Genomic DNA, 20404 nt, shown 5'->3' on the forward strand with positions numbered 1-20404 from the left:
CTGCCTGGGAGGGAGGGGGAGATCCCGAGTGGCCGCGACGCGCGAAACAGCTGTTTTGCGCGCTGCTGCTCCCCCTCCCTCCCAGGCTTGAGAGCCTGGGAGGGAGGGGGAGAAGCGGCGCCCGCGCTGCGGCCACTAGGAGTCTCCCCCTCCCTCCCAGGCTCTCAAACCTGGGAGGGAGGGGGAGATCCCGAGTGGCCGTTTCGCGCGCCGCTGCTCCCCCTCCCTCCCAGGCTCTCAAATCTGGGAGGGAGGGGGAGATCCCGAGCGGCCGTTTTGCGCGCCGCTGCTCTCCCTCTCCCCCCAGGCTCTCAAGCCTGGGAGGGGAGGCAGGGCTGGGGATTTGGGGAAGGGGCGGAGTTGAGGCGGGGCCGGGGGTGGGGGGAAGTAAAAAACGGGGGGGGGGGGGGGGGGCGGCCAAAATTGTTTTTGCTTAGGGCGGCAAAAATCCTAGAGCCGGCCCTGCAAGTCACTTCACTTTTCCATCTCAGTAGCATTTTCTTAAATTTTATTTTAAAATCTCAATTCTTCAATCTGTATTATGGGAATAATAATATTTACCGGCCTACCTTGCTGGGGTGGTATTATGACTAATAGTTGTATGATACACTTGAACACATGAAATGCTATAAAATGCTTAATAGTGAAAATGAGTTTGGAAAGATCTACTAGCTTATCAAGTCCATCTCCATGAATATGGGGTGGGGAACCTATGGCCTGTGGGCTGAATCATGCCTGCTGCTTGATTTCATCTGGCCCGTGGCAAGTCTCCGCACTGGGGGCCGGAAGCCTCAAGCCTTGGCATCCCCTCCGCGGGGCTGGAGCTGCGAGCGCCAGCTCACCCCTCTACGGGGTGAAGCTAAGGTGCCAGGCCGCTAAAAGTCAAGTTGGCTCAGCATAGCTCCCGGAAGCAACCAGCATGTCCCTGCAGCCCCTAGGAGCAGGGGCGATCAGGGAAGCTCCGCATGCTGCCCCTGCACTCAGCGCCGGCTCCTTAGCTTCCCTTAGCCGGGAACTGTGGCCAATAGTAGCGGAGGGGGCGGCATCTGAAGGCGTAGGCAGTGCGCACCACGCAGAGCCTCCTGGCCCCTCTGCCTAGGGGCTGGACATGGCAGCTGCCTCTGGGAACAGCGCGGAGTCAGGGCAGGCAAGGAGCCTGCCTTAGCCCCGGTGTGCCGCCGACCGTCAGCCACCTGAGGTAAGTGCCGATCGGCCGGAACCCACACCCCAAACCTCCCACCCCAGGTCGGAACCCCCTCCTGCATCCTAACTCCCTCCCAGACCCCACCCCAACCCCCTGCCCCAGGTTGGAACCCCTCCCCGCATCCCTCATTTCTGGCCCCACCCGAGCCTCTGCCCCCGCCCCTCCCGCAGGGCTGTGTGGGGCCCAAGACTCATTTTTTCTGTGGGTCAGTGGAAAAAAGGTTCCCTACGCCTGCTGTACAGGATAATATCACCTGGAAGGATATGACATGTCAGACATTAAATCTATACCACCCTTGATCAAAAATCATCTTATACAGGTAGCCTTGTCTTAATTTTGTTTGAAAGTGATATTTAGTGCTTTTGGAAGATGCTGGACTCTTAGCTCCAGATACTGATGTGCTCTATTCATGGAACAGATACTGCATTGGTAGCACAGTAGAAATTTGCTTTCATGTCCTGACATTTTGGTTAAACCTGTTCAGGAAGGATCACTTTGAGGACTGACAGACTAGCTCATTCCCCATAGTTTATTCCACCTTTGGCATCTACCAAAGTACTAATCTCACAGTCTTCTGTGATGTAGAGACCTGTCTACCGGGACCAGAAAGTTAGACCACCACCTCACTTCACACAGATACGTGAACACCAGCAACACCATCACAGGACCTAACCAGATCAGCTACAACATCACCGGCTCATTCACCTGCACGTCCACCAATGTTATATATGCCATCATATGCCAGCAATGCCCCTCTGCTATGTACATTGGCCAAACTGGACAGTCACTACGCAAGAGGATAAATGGACACAAGTCAGATATCAGGAATGGCAATATACAAAAACCTGTAGGAGAACACTTCAACCTCCCTGGCCACACAATAGCAGATGTAAAGGTAGCCATCTTACAGCAAAAAAACTTCAGGACCAGACTCCAAAGAGAAACTGCTGAGCTCCAGTTCATTTGCAAATTTGACACCATCAGATCAGGATTAAACAAAGACTGTGAATGGCTATCCAACTACAGAAGCAGTTTCTCCTCCCTTGGTGTTCACACCTCAACTGCTAGCAGAGCACCTCACCCTCCCTGATTGAACTAACCTCGTTATCTCCATACTGATTTATACCTGCCTCTGGAGATTTCCATTACTTGCATCTGAAGAAGTGAGGTTCTTACCCACGAAAGCTTATGCTCCCAATACTTCTGTTAGTCTTAAAGGTGCCACAGGACCCTCTGTTGCTTTCATTTGTCAAGATGTTGGACGGCCATATATAACCCACATACAATAGGTAATTCTGTTACTTGTAGTAAATTATTTGTCTGATATTTAATATGTCTAGTGCTACCATGTTATTGCACTGGTGGTATTACCATAATGCCTAGGAGACCAGGACCCCATTGTGCTGGGTGCTGTAGAATCACAAAACAAAAAGTCCCCAAAGAGCTTACAAACTAAGCATAAGACAACAGACTGATAGACAGACAGGGGAGGCAATATTGGTCAGCATGATAGGCAGTGGTGTTAGCACACCACCAGTCTACCCCTTGTAAAGCTTTGTTTTTGGGGCGGGTTTTTTGGACGCTATCATGATAAAGGAGAATTTTAAGGAGGGATTTGAATGTTGACAGGTACATGTTTATGGGAAGTTCCTCTCAACCATGAGGGGAGCAGGAGAGAAAGCACAAAGGTGTTTGTTTGAAAATTTAACAAGTGTGTGGTGGAGGTTGACTTCATGGGCCGATCGGAGGTGGGACATTTTGATAGGGTCGGTCCTGGGGCCGGTTTTATTCAATATCTTCATTAATGATCTGGAGGATGGTGTGGATTGCACCCTCAGCAAGTTTGCAGATGACACTAAACTGGGAGGAGTGGTAGATAGGCTGGAGGGTAGGGATAGGATACAGAGGGACCTAGACAAATTAGAGGATTGGGCCAAAAGAAATCTGATGAGGTTCAGCAAGGACAAGTGCAGAGTCCTGCACTTGGGACGGAAGAATCCCATGCACTGCTACAGACTAGGGACCGAGTGGCTAGGCAGCAGTTCTGCAAAAAAGGGCCTAGGGGTTACAGTGGATGAGAAGCTGGATATGAGTCAGTGTACCCTTGTTGTCAAGAAGGCTAACAGCATTTTGGGCTGTATAAGTAGGAGCATTGCCAGCAGATCGATGGATGTGATCATTCCCCTCTATTCGGCATTGGTGAGGCCTCATCTGGAGTACTGTGTCCAGTTTTGGGCCCCACACTACAAGAAGGATGTGGAAAAATTGGAAAGAGTCCAGTAGAGGGCAACAAAAATGATTAGGGGGCTGGAGCACATGACTTACAAGGAGAGGCTGAGGGAACTGGGCTTGTTCAGTCTGCAGAAGAGAAGAGTGAGGGGGGATTTGATAGCAGCTTTCAACTACCTGAAAGGGGGTTCCAAAGAGGATGGATCGAGACTGTTCTCAGTGGCGGCAGATGACAGAACAAGGAGTAATGGTCTCAAGTTGCAGTGGGGGAGGTTTAGGTTGGATATTAGGAAAAACTTTTTCACTAGGAGGGTGGTGAAGTACTGGAATGGGTTACCTAGGGAGGTGGTGGAATCTCCTTCCTTAGATGTTTTTAAGGTCAGGCTTGACAAAGCCCTGGCTGGGATGATTTAGTTGGGAATTGGTCCTACTTTGAGCAGGGGGTTGGACTAGATGACCTCCTGAGGTCCCTTCCAACCCTCATATTCTATTATAGCAAATGAGAGATGGGTAGGGAGGGAACAGGTTATAAAGGACCTTGAAAGTGAAAATAATCAACTTATATTTGACATAATTGAGATTAGCGAGCCAGGGGAGGGATTCAAAAAGAGGGGTGACATGCTCAAAGCAACAGGCTAGAAAAATGATCTTTGCAGCAGCATTCTGAATGGATACAAGTGGTGCAAGATTGCATTTGTCAAGGCTAAAGGAAGATTGCTGGTTTATTTCAGCCCTGGGTTTTACCACCTTCTGCTGGAGCAGTTCAAAGTGCAGAGGCACCAGTGGTGGAAAGTCTGCTGGGAAGACAAGCTCTTTTCTGCTGGGAAGAATTGGCAGCCTGGCCAGGGTGCCCAAGAAAATGCCCTGGAGTCCTATCCACAGTATCTCTCCTGGAAGAACGTTGGAGAAAGGCAGCAATGCTTCCTCCCAGAATTCCCAAAATAACAAAGCAACCCCCAGTCCTGGGATGTGTAAGCTGTACCCCTCCTTTGCCAGAGGGACAGAATCGACCGCAATGCTTTTTTGATGTCCACTCACCCCAGCACTACTGGAAAATATACAATTGTTCTTTCTTTGCATTTTTTTTTAAATTATAATTCTTCAAAATAATCTCTGGTCTAATTTCATTAAAGTCAATGGAGTTACCCCAGAAATTATTTTTTTCCATTGTACATAGTTTCCTGAAAGTATGATGATTCTTTTCCTCCTCCCCCCCACCCCCCATCTTCCCTAACCCCTGGCCCTCAGAAGGGGTTGAGCTACTTAAGTTTTATTATGGAAATATTGTAACTATGCCCCAGCTTTAAGTAATGATTAGCTTTCCATCATAAGCCTGATTCTTGTCCTCTTCTAAGTTCATCAAAACTAAACCATCTATCAGAAATTTTTATGTTTCATATATTTAACCAATACGGCTTTCTTCTGGGATTGTGGGTCTGTGACTTTTTGAGCATCTAGTAGTGTTCTTAAACAATTCCCAATTATTCATATTTTTCTGATTAAATTCTTCCTCCAGCTGATTTGGCTCATTATTGTTTTCAGCTTTGTGAAACTGGCCCTTTTAAAACATCAAGTATATATATTACTGGTCTGGACTTCATCCTGTTTGCACGTTATAAATGTGATCAAGTCATGATTACTTACACCTACGCTACCATTAATTTTTAGTTCTGTGATCAGTTCCTCTTTATATGTCAAGATTAGGCCTAATACAGAATCCCCCCATGTTAGCAGCAATACTTCTTGAGTGAGCAAATTTTCATCTATAATATTTAGACATTCCAAGGATGTTTTAATACTGGCAGCACGAGACCTCCAGTATATGTCGCTCAAATTGAAGTCGCTCATGATCACACAGCTTAGTTCATTTACAGATTAAACTAAACACTGAATATACCGGGTACTGCAGAAACTTTAATGCTAAAAAGAATAAAATGAAGATGCCATTTCTATCGTGTAAAATTGACTAAATTTGTTTTTATGTCATGTCAAAGTTCACTGGATGTCTGCTAAGGCATTTTAACACATCAAGTGTGTATTTGAACAGCCATTCCTTCAATAGCCATTTTAATGCCATAGTTATAAACTATTGGCATTTAACCTTGGGGAAAGTTTATGACAGAAGCTGCTTTTGATCACTGGTAACTGCAATGTGACTAACACTTAACTAAAATCTGCATTGTACATACTTGTGGTTGTCTCAAACATAGTTATATATAACAGCATTTTAAAAGTGAAGTATTAAATATATTTAAATGAAAGATCACTAATGCAGTCCAAGAGAAAAAGGCAAATGCTTAGGACAATTGCCAGGAACTAACAATTATATCTATTTCAGGCGTGTAACCAAAGGGTTGATTTAGAAGTTAAAACTTGCATGCAATGGGAAGCTCTTTTTTTCCTTTAAAAAGACAGAGCTATAAAGTGCAACAAATGGGATAGATTTTGGCATTTCCCTCTCCCTCCACTCTATGTATGTCACTTGTCTTCTCTGACTGAGGTCTTCAATATATGGACTGTGTCTACTTCTGTAGGGCTTTTTCCCCAATAAAGCCTGATTCTGACTGGTGCTACTGCAATAGAAGTAATAATTATGAGAGTTTGGGCAGTATGTCAGTGTTCCCAGTTCGATTTTGTGAGAAGCCATGTGGTATTTCAGCCTCCATTTTGAGTGTCAGCTTGATTATGTGCTACACTGTAACTGTCAGATTGTATAAACCCTCTCACATTAAAGGGGGGGGGGGAAGGGGAATAAAGTTAGTGCCTAGGTGTCTGAATGAGAAGGCCATTAAGCGTTATCAAAATTGAATAACCTTGCTCTGGCAGGAAAATGGAGGCTACAGGCAGTGCCATTAACTTTTAACAACCTTCTGCCACTAGTTTCACTCAAGGCCTGGAGCATGGAAAATCCCACCGTGAGAAGAGAAAAGGTGTCACAAAGACTGATTTTAAAGAGTCATGCTCTCTAAGCAATAGAAAGATCACTGCAAGGAAGAGGAGACTGAGCAGGAGTGGGGTGCAGGAAGGTCCTAGAATGCCTAAAGGACACTGACCCAAATCCCAAATGGCTGTCAGGAGTGAGGAAACTGAGGGCAAACTGAGGTAACAAACGTTTGTGTGCAGGTATTTGTGGAGTTCGGCACTGGTCGTAGGGCCCCACAGCCAGACCAGGAGTGTGCCTGAGAGGCTAGACTTGGGAGATAGAGTTTGAACACTGATCAGACCCAGCTGGCTTGAAGACACATGAGATCTAAAAACTAGGTCCCATAACGGGAACTCAGCCAAGGCTCTAACAAAATTATTATGAAGTCAGCAAATCTAAAGAAACAAATAATGACCAACAAAACAAAAGGAAATGCTCAAATGAAGAGGCATAAGTTGCTGTTGAGGGATATAGAGCAAGGAATTCTATTTAGTGCTCACAGTTCCAAAATACTCCACAATGCTAATGACAACATATGATGCAACTCTGCCTGAAAACAGACACAAAGGAGTACGCTACATGCAGGCCGAAAGTTGAGAAGATCTCCCCTAACCACCTCTTGCTTTTCAGACTTTTAGATGGCCAACAAGTTTGAGGTATTAAATGGTAGAAATTATGGGATGGATACTGCAAGGTGTATTTCAAAGACTGAGTACTTAATTAAAGCACTCATTCAGTTTTAAAAGGACTGCAACCATACCTCTGTCAGTCAGTCAAGACCTAATTAGGAATTTACCTTCTGAGACATGTGGGATAGGGATAAGCCTCGGGACCCTTCCTACACCAGTGACCCTTCCTACACCAGTGAGTGTACAGCTGCTTCCCAACTAGGAGCAAGTTGTACTTACTCCCCAGTTGTTCACTTCATATATCCTGAGTTCTGTAGGCCCCAGTCAATTCTGTGGTACAAAGTTCAGGAGACCTGGAAAATTAAATTAAATGTGTGATCCAATAGTTGGAGGGCTAGCCAGGATGTTAGTGGGTCCAAGTTAAGAGCATATTTAGGCTTTCCCAGTCAAATGCCTCATATTCTGTTTTCAAAAATCTAAACTTCCTGAGCTATGGAAGAACGGAGTCAGTCTCTCTCTCTCCCCTGTGATTGCTCAGTATGCAATTTTCAAACAACTTGGAGATATAAATCCTATTCTCTTCAAACTTCAGTGATAAATAAAGCCTTTGTGAGGACTGTTCACATGCCAAGTTTGAGAGTTGGGCCAAAAAGTGCAGTTAGAATTATTCTTTAAAGGGAAAAGTGGATTTTTTCAGTTTTACCTTAATTCAAAAGTGATTTACAGGAGTTTCCTCAAACTTTCAAAAATATTCATACTGACAATACACCAACTATGGAAAGTTTCAACCTAAAAAGTTAAGTTTTCAGTAAATTGTGAGTGTTTTAACGGAAGCTATTTTGCAGACTTAAATACAGTGGTCATGAGTTAACAGACTTTATAATATAACAAGTAGTGGAATGATAATGGGATACACTGGGCATTTCAGCATACGTGGAAAAAATGTGCAGCACCTCAGCATAAGTTTAAACATTACTTTGCTAGCCTGGAGTAAAGTGAGCAACTCACATGGTCTGTTTCCTGGACTACAAGGAGACTCATCATTTTCTAGCCTCATGTGATTAGTGCCTTCTTTACCATTCTGATTTCCAATACTTTAACATCTAAAAAGGAGAGGATTTACTTTCATCCTACCATCCACATATTTATATATTATTTTTTCCCCCTTTTCTTTCAAAAGTGCTTCACATTCCACACAGTTTTCTTCTCCTATTTAAAGGACTTGATTTCCTCTCTCTTTGTTCCTACTTTCCCCATTTACTCTGAAATATTCTAGAGAATTTGTTTTCTTTCCTGTTGGTCGTCTAATCAACTCAGGAAATATTATGACTAATCACCACCACGTAGGGGAGGATCACAACCCATCTAGGGTGGAGAAAGGAAGCCTCCTGTTCTACAATTCCTTTAAAAATTAGAGCACAGCAGAGTTGGAATTCAAAATGCCTCACAAGGCATTTAGCTGAATTCCACCCCCTCCAATGAAATAGTAGCGATTAAAAGCACTTCACAGCACTTTAATTTCTATTGCTTCTACTTCGAATAGAGGGAAGACTATTTTAGAGCTGTGCGTGGTATGCCCATGCTGAGGAAGCAGGTGAATACACTTTGCTCTAATCCTCGTCCTGTGCTCATTAGAGGGAAATACCTAACCACTGTATAAAAACAGATAATTAATAGTGGTCTAAAGGCAATTTCAATTTGTTAAAGTTTCAAACAACAAAATTAAAATTAACACAATTTTATTAAAAATGCTCAAGACAGGCAATCTTTTGTGCAGTGGGCTAAATAATGCAGTGCAAACCAAAAAAAGTTTCTTACAATTTGTCCTTTTATTTTTAACCTTGAATGAGAGAGCAAAGCAAGGTAGAAAGGACTGAAGAACAATTATACAGAAAGAACAGGCACTAAGACAGTAAGGAAACAATTGAAATAAGACAAAAGGTATACACAATAGAGAAAAAACAGGAAGAAAGAAAATGGAGCTATTAAGCTTGAAATCCTATTTTTACAATATTTGACACACATTCTGGTACTTCCTCTCACAACTACTACTTACACTGTACCTGTGCTATGGAATTTTTATATATCTTCATTTTCCTCTCTTCTACAAACACTACATTCACATACAATTAAGTGGTCAACTCCCTCATTAGGAAAAAAAAATCTAACTTTAATGTATTTGCCTCAAGCAATATTCTAGACCAGAGGTTTTAAATGTTGTTAATTTGGACTTCATCTAAACAGAAAGATTGCCTTGTAGAGACCGCTCTTCCAGTCAAGATTGTGTGAACTACCTCTCTTCTTATTTGCACTTGCATAACATTCTTGTAAACCACAGCAATTGCTTGAATGCCAGGGTAATACTAGGAAATTATTTATGTATTTTTAACTTCTTTTAATTCAGTTCAGAAGGAGATCTGATCCAGTATTGTAATTCCTATGTTCCTATGCATTTAAGCCCAGATTTTCAAAAGTGATTACCAATTTTTGGTGCCTCGGTTTTGAGTACCTGACTTAAGACTTCTAAAAGGGCCCTGATTCTTCAGAAATTGCTGAGCATCCATCCTCTGAATGTCAGGCCCTTTGGAGTGTCCTAAACTGGGCACCTAAAAACGGAGATATCCCAAATCCATATTCACATATGAAAATCTTGGCCTTAAGTTCTAAATCATAAACCCAAAGAACTATTACAGTAAATAGGAATAAAAATCTGTAAAATATATCTGTAGTGAGGCGGCCTAGCTCCCAGCCACCCCAGAGAGGGACGAGCCCCTCCGGATGCCAAAGTGGGCGGAGCCACTGGAGCCTGCGCCCGCCCCTCAAAGGTCAAAGCGCAGGACAGGAAGTATAAAAGCCCCACCCCAGGGCTCAGAAGCTGCCTGGCCACCGGAGAAGCCAGACGCTGGGGGCTTAGCTCCCGCTGGGGAGACTCCTGCAGCCTGTGACCGACCCGAGGACTGGCCATACCAGTCAAGGCCTGATGACGACCAGACCCTGGAGAAGCTGTTAAGCCTACCGGTGAGAAGCGACCCAGAGGAGCTGCCAAGCCTACCGCTCGCCAAGTACCCTGAGGAGCCCATTGTCCTTGATTCTGTAGAGGACACTGACCAGACGCAGGTACTGCTAGAGGGGGAGGTAGGAAGTAGCCCGGGGGCAGCCGACTCTAGTCTGGCTGTGGCACACCCAGAGCTGATGTCAGTGTGTTGCGGCCAGGATCCCCACTGACACAGCAGCAGGCTGCCTGCCGCTGTTAGGGTCCCGGGCTGGGACGCAGTGGAGTGGGCGGGCCTGCGTCCCCCCCTGCCACCCCACTCACGGGTGGCCGTCTCCCCCTCTTCCCAGACGCCCTGACCCAGGGCCTGGGCTTGATATTGAACTATTTTGCTCAGCCCCTGCCTGAGGGCCTGAGCTCCTGACTGTGTGTGTGGCCCCGCCCGGACCCAGGGCCTGGGCCTGATAGTGAACTCTTTTTTGCTCAGCCCCTGCCAGAGGGCCTGAGCTCTAGACTGTTTCCTGCCCCACCAGGCTAATTCCCCGACTCACCGGACCCAGAGAAGGGCGACCCCAACCGAACCCTTCTACAATATCTTAAAGCACTAAATTCAATTCTATGCAGCATCTAAATTTTTAGCTGTCAATGTGCCGTTGAATTTGGTATAAAATTAACATAATGCATGAACGGTGCATAACAATACACTGTCAATTTGGGGGTTGGGGGGGGGGAGTTGCAGGCAGAAGAGAGGAGAACTAGATTTGCATATCTGGAGACTTTGCCACCAAAGCAGGCAGAGGAGGTCCTTTGGGATTGTGGGATAGGCATATCAACTGGATGATTTGACCAAAACAATTAATGATTCAGTTAATATTGACAACTACATTATGAGAATTAAATTCCAGCATTAATGCCCCGTTGATATGCATGGGACAGTTCAAGTCTCTCAGAGGCAATAATTCAGAGCCAGTAGACAACACTGCATCAGTGTAAACCAGACTCGTATTTGGAAAGTGATCTTTGCAACCCTGAATGCTACAAGTACCGTTTGTTTGTTTTGTTGTAAATAAAGGGTTATATTCTGGAGCACAATTCTGAGGTATATGTGGATTCTGCAGCAAATTCTGCATCTGCAAGATCTCAGAATACACGAGGGCCTAGCTACAGGCATGATTCCTGTTGGGTTCTCAGAGTAGTGCCCTACCCTCCATCATCTCCCCATCACATACTGAAGATCCCAATTGCGCAAATCAGGTAGGAAGCTGCCTATACATTTTGTTAAGTTTTGAGACAGTAACTCAAATCCACAAGCAGGGGCACTGGGGGATAAGAATTCAAGAATGAAAGGCTACTCATATATATTAGTTTTACCTTTACAAAATAGGTCAACACCTGGGGAAAACTTAGAAGCAAGAAACTCTACTGTGGCTTCTTAGGTTAAATATACATTATTGAAGCTGGCTTCATGGCTGTAACTCTGGAAACATGGTAGAATGTTAACATTATTGAATGTTAACATTACTGAAGCCCCTTTACATAACAAAATATTGAGGTCAGGGAAGGCAAATACCAAAGGATCTACATTTGCTAAGCTTACAGCAGAAAAAAATATCATATTCAGTAATATCCTACTTAGAAGTAGCATAAATGCATTTATCGTAGTTGTAAGATAGTTGTTTCAGAAGCTATGCTTTCAAGGCCCAATCTTGCAGTCCCAAGAAGCAAAACTGTCTCTGACTTCAAATGAAGCCCCACAGGCTTTGGAAAGAGGTTCTGTGCTCAAGATACCATAGAACACCATTCCCATGAGTGGAAATGTAAAAAACGAACTGATAATTCTCAGTCCCACAGGAATTATTAATAAATTACAGAAAGCCCTCAGTTTTTAAACAACCAATAAATTAAAAAAAATTATGGAAGTTAGACTTTTAGAGTTACCCTTTAAGAACTCTGTGTCCAGCTTCTGAAACTCTTTGTAGTAGGTGATGGATTCATTACATCTGCTTTATAATTTTATATTACACATGAACTCTTGTTTATTTCCTTATGATCTTGCACTAAGCCTAGGTATCCATTGTATTGTAACACCTATGTTACTTCTATATAGTTAATGTGGTGGGTAAAATCCAAATTCCTTTGTTTAAACATTGTCTAAGGCCAAAAGCACCCAAGACCTGTTAGCAAGAGGAAGGGGATAGATGCATAAGGAATGGAGTAGCAGGAACGTATGGTTATGGTCAGCAGGGGGAAAGCCAAAGGACACGAGAGGTGTGAGGCCTCATTACAAGCTTTTTACTGGTTGCAATGCCCTCTTAAAAGAGTAAATGAAATTTCATAGCAATGTTAAAAGCAACAAAGAGTCCTGTGGCACCTTATAGACTAACATAGCATAAGCTTTCGTGGGTGAATACCCACTTCGTCAGACCCATGCGTCTGACGAAGTGGGTATTCACCCACGAAAGCTTATGCTCCAATACATCTGTTAGTCTTAAAGGTGCCGCAGGAGACTCTGTTGCTTTTTACAGATCCAGACTAACATGGCTACCCCTCTGATACATAGCAATGTTGTATTTTCCCATTTGGTAAATATGTTTTTCCTGTGTTGCAGACAAAGGTTTGTTTGTGCACCAGCATCTTTGATAACATAAGCACAGCTCTGGCAATAGCATTAGTCTGATATTACAGCTCATGTTCTGCTACAAATCAAGTCTACATTACAAAGATTTATTTTTGTCTTGGTCCTGGTCCTACACAACATTTGGTTTATTGTAGTTCTTGGCAACAGGCTGGCGGACAAAAATAAAGACATTTAGGATTTTCAGGACATTATCCACTAAATACAACATGTCATATTTAGCCTTGGATGTAAGCAGGCATAACATCCATTTAAATCAGGCATGTGATCTCTCAATCAATGGATTAGCAGGAGAGCTACACTATGAGTTGAGAGAAGCAGCATTAAGAGAAACTCATTTTTTCCCCTTCACCATTTGCTAGGCAAATAATCAGTTTACTGACAAGAAAATGAACAATCACTCTGTTTTTGGCTTGAGGCAGAATCTTTTTACTTCAGTGAATCTGTAAATTTCGCCATCTAGCTTCACTACCAACAATTCAACAGGCAACCCTGGAAGGTTTTAAGTGTCATCCAAAAGAACCAATATGCTACATTAGTAATGTACTGATCTTACTAAATGGATAGCTAAACAAAGTCAATGACCTTCACTCTTTTCTCCTTTAGGTACAAAAATAATTAAACTGACTGGGTTCTCCCAAATGTTCTTAAACTAAGCAGTATTTCTTTTTTTCCCTACTAAAGGAGACCTAAATATTTAATACACACCACTTTTGATTCTCTTCTGCAGTTTAAGAAGAATTTCAAGCACCCATCTTTTCTACCTAGCTGTATCTAGTTTAGTCTGCATATTGTCACAATAATAATTATTTTAAGTTTTGTTAAATAGAATTTACTTTCTATTCTCAGGGAAAGGTCAGAAAAAAGAGGTGTCTGACAAATAATGTTCAAATTAGCTTAATTACTTCATGTTGATATCATAAATCACCGCTCTTCGACACGAAATCTGCCACACACAATTAATGGCTGTTGGTATTGGTTCACCTGATCAAGTGTCTACTATACATAAAATATGCTATGAAGTTCTGCATCTCTTACAGCAATTCAGTAGAGAAGTCTTGTCCCAATGGCACATAAATCTGAAGTACCAGAAACCGCTGGATCAGTCCAACTAGAAACAGAGACAAAGAAATATATAGCTATGGATACACACACAAAGCAAACTCTACATTTAGCATTTCAATGATGTATAGCTATACTGCTGCAATACCATTTCCCAAGGGTCATACAACATTCGAAAACAGAAAAGAACCGAAGAAAACCAAATCAAACTGTAATAAAAATGTTCCTTTTAAAATGTCCCATTTGTGGTTTTGGTGGGATTTTTATGAAAATAAAAGCAATGTAATTTTTTTTTATTTACAGTTCTTCATTGTGTTCAGAGAGCATGTAAACAGCATATCCCACAAAGACACATAAAAGTTCACATCAAGATTATTATAAAAGCATGTGGCAATTACTCACTACTTAATCAAAAACAATAAATCATAAATGCAATCCTAATTATGACAACTGAGACCATACTTACACGATGGAGGACTCTATCCTAGGAAGCAATGACTCTGAAAAGATTTGGAAATTGGGGCGGCTAGTCAGCTGAACATGAGCTCCCAGTGTGATGCTGCAGCCAAAAGAGCTAAAGAGATCCTGGGATGCATAAATTGGGGAATCCTGAGCAGGCGTAGAGCAGTTATTTTACCTCTGTATTTGGCATTGGTTCGACTGCTGCTGGAATACTGCATCCAGTTCTGGTGTCCACAGTTCCAGAAGAATAGTGATAAATTGGAGAGGGTTCAGAGAAGAGCCACGAAAATTATTAAAGGATTAGAAGACCTGCTTTATAGGGATAGACTCAAGGAGCTTAATTTATTTAGCTTAAAAGAGAAGGTTAAGGGGAGACTTGATTATAGTCTATAAGTATCTACATTGGGAACAAATATTTAATAGTGGGTTCTTCAATCGAGCAGAGAAACGTATAACAAGATCCACTGGCTGGAAGTTGAAGCTAGATAAATTCAGATTGCAAATAAGGCAAAAAAAATTAGTGGTGAGAGTAATTAACCATTGGAACGATTTCCCAAGGGTTGCCATGGATTCTCCATCACTGATGATTCTTAAATCAATATTGGATGTTTTTCTAAAAGCTCTGCTCAAGGAATTATTCTAGGGCAATTCTGTGGCCTGTGCTATTCAGGAGGTCAGACTAGATGATCACAATGTTCCCTTCTGGCCTTAGAATCTATGAGGCTTTGATGAGGCAGATCTAGTTCTGAAGTTTAAAATAGTAGAAATATAGCTTAACTGGGGAGCAAACAAGAAAAACTTTTAAAGATACTTTCCTATTCAGGAAAAGCCACACACTTGTAGGATATACAGGTATCCATGAGTTGAAATTTGTAGTTTCCTCTTATTGGTTCCATTAGTGAAGGAGAGAGTTGGCCTTTTATTGAATTGGCAGGCATTTTAAGATCCTAAAGCAGTATTATTCCAAGAGCAACATGGATCTCAAGGTGTCTTCAGAAGCCAAGATCATACGTGCAAAAGCTCACTGCCTCTGAACAGTTGCCTGGGCTACTCCCTCATCCACAACAACATGGCTCCGCTAGGAGTTCTGTTCCCATTGACCACCCACCCTGAGTCTACAAAAAAAAAAAAAAAAAAAAAAAAAAAAAAAACCCACACCTTTGGAAGGGGGAGCAAACATGGAGCTTAAGTTAACAGTTCTTCTAGCACTCGCTGTTTAGTTTAGCAGATTTCAAAACAGGTACAGTATATATGATTTAGGGCCATATTCTCAGGTAGTATAAATCAGAGTGTCTTTCCATTGAGTTTAATGGAGCAATGCTGATTTAAACAAGCTGACGAGCTATCTCTTGAAATGTTAAGATATATATTTGACTGTAATACTGCTTGTTAAGTTCCCTGAGCCAGTGAGGGGGAAAAAAAAAATCACATGAAAAATATTCAAGTGAGAAATTCTGCAAAACTGAAGTTTTAGTCTGTTGAATAACTTCTCACCCCTTGTTTTTTCTACTCTAACTTAAAAAAAAATAGTGGACCTAAACAACTGTTTGTAAAAAGTAATCAGAAATGATCAGACAATATAGCACATTTTATCAAACAATTAAGCCTCACATCTCTATAAAGTGGGTAAATATCACCATTTTATAGAATAAAATGAAAGAGGGATTAAAAGCCCCATTCAATACCTGCTGACAGATAGACTTTTATTGAGAACAACGTCTACCGGAGCAGAACCTAAGTTGTGTTTTTTGCCCAAGGTCAAACCTATCAGCTAAGGATCTGCCCCAACATGTTTAGTTGCATCTCTCATTTCTAAACATCTACTTATTGGTAACAGCTGTTTTGCTGAAAAATGACCTTTCAGTCCGCTGACAGAGGAGCTGCCCATAGGAAGAGACAATATCGCAAATAGCTACATCTTGCAGTAATACTGGATTAGTACAGAACAACATCTTATATTTGTAATGCCTCAATACTTACGAGTTTGTCTAGTTTCCTTTGGTAGCTGAATCTTGTTTGTTTGACTGCTTCCTTCAAGGACAAAAACAAAGCCTTTTACTTCTTTATCAAATTCCTACAAAAAGGAACAGTGAAAAAAATAAACCTTTTATCAGTCTCTTAATCAAGACTTAACCAAATTTGCAGATGACACAAAGCTAGGGGGGAAGAGTTGCAAACACTTTGGAGGATAGAGCTAAAATTCAAAGAATCTTGATAAATTGGAGAACTGGGCTATAGACAACAAAATGAAATTCAACGAAGACAAATGTAAGATGTTACACTTAGGGGGAAAAAAACCAAATGCACAAATAAAGAATGGGGGATAGCTGTCTTGACAGAGAAGGGTCTGAGAGTTGTTGTAGATCACAACCTCAACATAAGTCAAAAATGCAATGGTGTTGCAAAAAAAGGCAAATGCAATTTTAGGTTGCATTAACAGAGGCATAGCATGAAAATCATGGGAGTTGATAATATCGCTCTACTTAGCATTGGTTAGGCCTCAGCTGGAGTACGGTGTCCAATTTTGGTCACCGATGTATAGAAAGGATGTAACAAAACAGGAAAGGATCTAGAGATGAGCGACAAAGATTATCAAAGGGATGGAATGTGAGCAAAGGCTGAGGGAACTGGGTATGTTTAGTTGGGAAAAGAGGAGACTGGGGGGAGGGACATGCTAGCAGTTTTCAAATACTTGAGAGGCTGCCATAAAAAAAAAAAATGGAGAAAAGTTGTTCTCTCTTGCCACAGAGTGCAGACAAGAGGCAATGGGGTCAAACTACAGCACAGCAGATTTGGACTAAATCTCAGGAAAAACTTTCTAACTGTCAGAACAGTAGGACAATGGAACAGACTGCCTAGGGAGGTCATGGAAGCTCCTTCACTGAAGGCTTTCAAAGAGAGGCTGGATAGCCATCTGGATGCTTTAGTCACAACAAACCCTGAATCTTGGCAGAGATTAGACTGAATGAGGCTTGCTGAACCTTCTAACTATGGTTCTATGATTCTAAAACTGCAAAAAACCCAAACTTATAGCCAAAGTGTAAGACTACTTTGATTGTTCTTAAGACTGTCAAGAGGAGTGTAGCAACAAGAATTTTATAACAATGCAAAGATGGTAGTAATAATATTCTCAGTAAATTTCTGGCTTTTTGTAATATATTTTATAAATAAAATATGTTGACAGATATGTGATTCATGATCCACTGGCCCAGACTTGACCCAATGGTTATCAGAATAGCAAAACTATTTTAAGCTTTGTTCCACTAGAAATATTTAAGCTATAAAACTACAGCTGTGACCAATCCAGTTTGCAAGCAGGCATGAAGTGCTAATTTAAGTGGTCATTTATTCTGTCATGGTGACAGAACTGCAAGTGACAACTTTTCCATAGTCAGGTCAAAGCCCTCATTACCTTCTAATTTTAAGCTTCATGTACTTTTTTCCACGGTTTATACTTCAGGTCGTATAAGTCCCCCATAAAACTTACTTTCCAAATTGCTGATGGACTGCCAAAGATCTTCCATTTTGCTCCTGGATTCTTGCCTTGAGCACTGAATATTTCAACAAATGGGCCACCCTGTGATAAAATTGTTTAAGGATACGTCAGTCTAGCCAGGTGCTGAGCACAGCAGCATCATTGAGCACAGTTTGCTAAATCTGAGTATGTCAGAGCAAACCCTCATGAAACAATGGTTAACCCTGGTTAATATAAATATTATTGACCACAGTCAACCGCAATTAACAAATGGCACTCTTGACTTTATAGTCTGATTTTACTGCAGCATCAGAGTCTATGCTTACTTACAACACTACTTTCTTTGATAAAGGAAATAGGATATGTTTTGACTATTGTCCTTTCTTTACCAAACAAATAAACAAAAAACAAAAAAGCACCAAACTCTTAAGCATGGCATGTAAAAATATTAAAAACATGCAAGAGGTGAATGGATATTTTCTTCATATGTTTTATTTCTGCAACTCACCCTAAAAGGATTTTCTGAATCATGCTCAGCTAAATGATTAAACAGAAGAATATCTATTAGTTTCTAGTAAAGAGATGTGGCCAATGCAGTGGATTTTTGATTTTTCAATATTTCAACCATCATGAATCATAACAGAACTTTGCTGATGGTTTTTGAGATGCCACCTTTGCACTTTAACTGAGTTTAGTAATTAAGGGCTCATTTCAGAGATTCCAAGGCCACAGAGACCATTGTGATCATCTACTCTGACCTCCTGCATAATAGGTGATAGACCTGCCCCCTCAAAATTCCTAGAGCATATATTTTAGAAAAACATCCAATCTTGATTTAAAAACTGTCAGTGATGGAGAATCTACCATGACCTTTGGGAAGTTGTTCCAATGGTTAATGACCCTCATTGTTAAAAATGTACATCTTATTTCCAGTGTGAATGTGTCTAGCTTGAGCTTCCAGCGAATGGATAGTTTTACGCCTTTCTCTGCTAGACTGAAGAGCCCATTATCAATTATTTGCTCTCCATATAGATACTTACAGACTGCAATCAAGTCACCCCTTAACTTTCTCTTTGTTAAACCAAATAGATTTAAGAAGCTCAATCTATCACTATAAGGCAGGTTTTCTAATCCTTTCATCATTCTCGTGACTTCTCTGAACCCTCTCCAATTTATCAACATCCTTGAATTGTGGACACCAGAACTGGACACAGTATTCCAGCAGCTATCACACCAGTGCCAAATACAGAGGCAAAAGAACCCCCTACTCAGGATTCCCATGTTGATGCATCCCAGGATTGCATTAGCTCTTTTGGCCACAGCGTTACATTGGGAGCTCATGTTCATGTGATTATGCACCATGATCCTCACCCCCAATTGTTTTCAGTCACTGCTTCCCATGATAGAGTTCCCCATTCTGTATGCATGGCCTACACTCTTTGTTCCTAGATGTATGCATTTACATTTAGTCATAATATAATACATATTTTTTACTTGCACCTAGTTTACCAAGCGATCCAGATTGTTTTGGATCAGTGACCTGGTCTCTTCATTATTTAACATTCCCCCAATATTTGTGTCTTCTGCAAAAATGATCAGCTTTTAATTGACTAGCCCCACTGACTACAGTTACTAAAATCAGAGAAGGTGCAAAATGGCATTACATGAAAACACCAGTAAAATTCTTAGAATTCATGATGGAGGAAACAGGGAACAAACAAAAACTACTGTATTGGTAACCTGAAGTCAATAGAACTAGCCACATATGGAAGGACTGAAGGATCAAGATCTCAGATATTGAAAAAACAAACTTGGGTGTGTTTTGTATCCGATATGATTTGCAAATTAATTATTATTCCTATATTTGAAAAGAAGGTTTAGCAAATATAGATTGATTAAACACCTAAGAAGGTTTCAACATGCGTTTCAGCTTTGGAAGACATAAATAAAAGGAAGCAAAAAAATAGCAATTTCTGCTTTACCTGATACTCATTTCTGAACATTCTTGCAGATATTTCACAGTTTGAAAATAATGTCAGCACTCCAGTGAGTAATTCAAGACTTACGGATGTTGCTGTAAATACAGAGATTTTATTGTTAGACATTATTACACCAAAAAAGTTTCCCTATAATCAAGTAGAAATCCACGTTTTAAAAGTCAATTAGCACATTTCTAAAATACTGTTCATTACAGCAAACTTGTAACTCTTCAGCATGAAAAAGTTACCACAAAGGAATTAAGATTAGAAAACTGATTTATACTGTTGGTGTCTCTTGAGCAATGTTTCTTTACATAACCACCATTCAGCCTGACCTTCCAGATATACCAGTTAAAATGGCCACTCTATCCCTAACCTTTATTTTTAAGAAAGGAGGATCCACTTATCTTTTTAAAATGTTCAGAAAGGTTTGATGAGTAAATATATATCTTCAACATGTATTGTTTATTTCTTACTGCTACCAAGTGTTCACTGGAAAAGGTTAAAAATCTATTAAACAAAAGCCTTGCCTTTAATACAGAAAAACAGAAATTTATGGACTACCTATAATGGAAACCTCATTTTCAACCAGAGATGTGAGGCAGAGACTTATTCCACAAGTTACTTTTTAAAAAATTTCATCACTCTACATTCAGGATGGCTAGTGTAAGTATCAAACCAAATATATGGCAGAGGTGCCTATCTAGAGGCATGCTGAAGCCAATGAGAACTAAGGATGCATTGCACCTTGGGAGAATGAGGACTATGGTGAATTCAGGATTTGATTCCACAAACACCCAAGCACTTCCCAATA

At 41.3% G+C, this 20404-nt stretch overlaps 1 protein-coding gene across 1 annotated transcript in view; it reads right to left on the reverse strand.

Moving 5' to 3' along the window:
- Positions 1-19652, reverse strand: part of CUNH3orf67 (chromosome unknown C3orf67 homolog) — a 179919-nt gene extending 160267 nt beyond the window's left edge. Inside the window, exons 1-4 of the mRNA XM_029911205.1 lie at positions 19594-19652; positions 17624-17713; positions 16117-16210; positions 13651-13723 (exon numbers count right to left, since the gene is read on the reverse strand). Coding sequence (XP_029767065.1) covers positions 13651-13723; positions 16117-16210; positions 17624-17713; positions 19594-19614 — 278 coding nt within the window. The 5' untranslated portion in view covers positions 19615-19652. The remainder of the gene's footprint in view (positions 1-13650; positions 13724-16116; positions 16211-17623; positions 17714-19593) is intronic.
- Between the last annotated feature and the right edge of the window lie 752 nt (positions 19653-20404).

Source organism: Terrapene carolina, unplaced genomic scaffold (genome assembly GCF_002925995.2).
Source record: "Terrapene carolina triunguis isolate 2854851 unplaced genomic scaffold, T_m_triunguis-2.0 Scaffold89, whole genome shotgun sequence".
NCBI lineage: Eukaryota > Metazoa > Chordata > Testudines > Emydidae > Terrapene > Terrapene triunguis.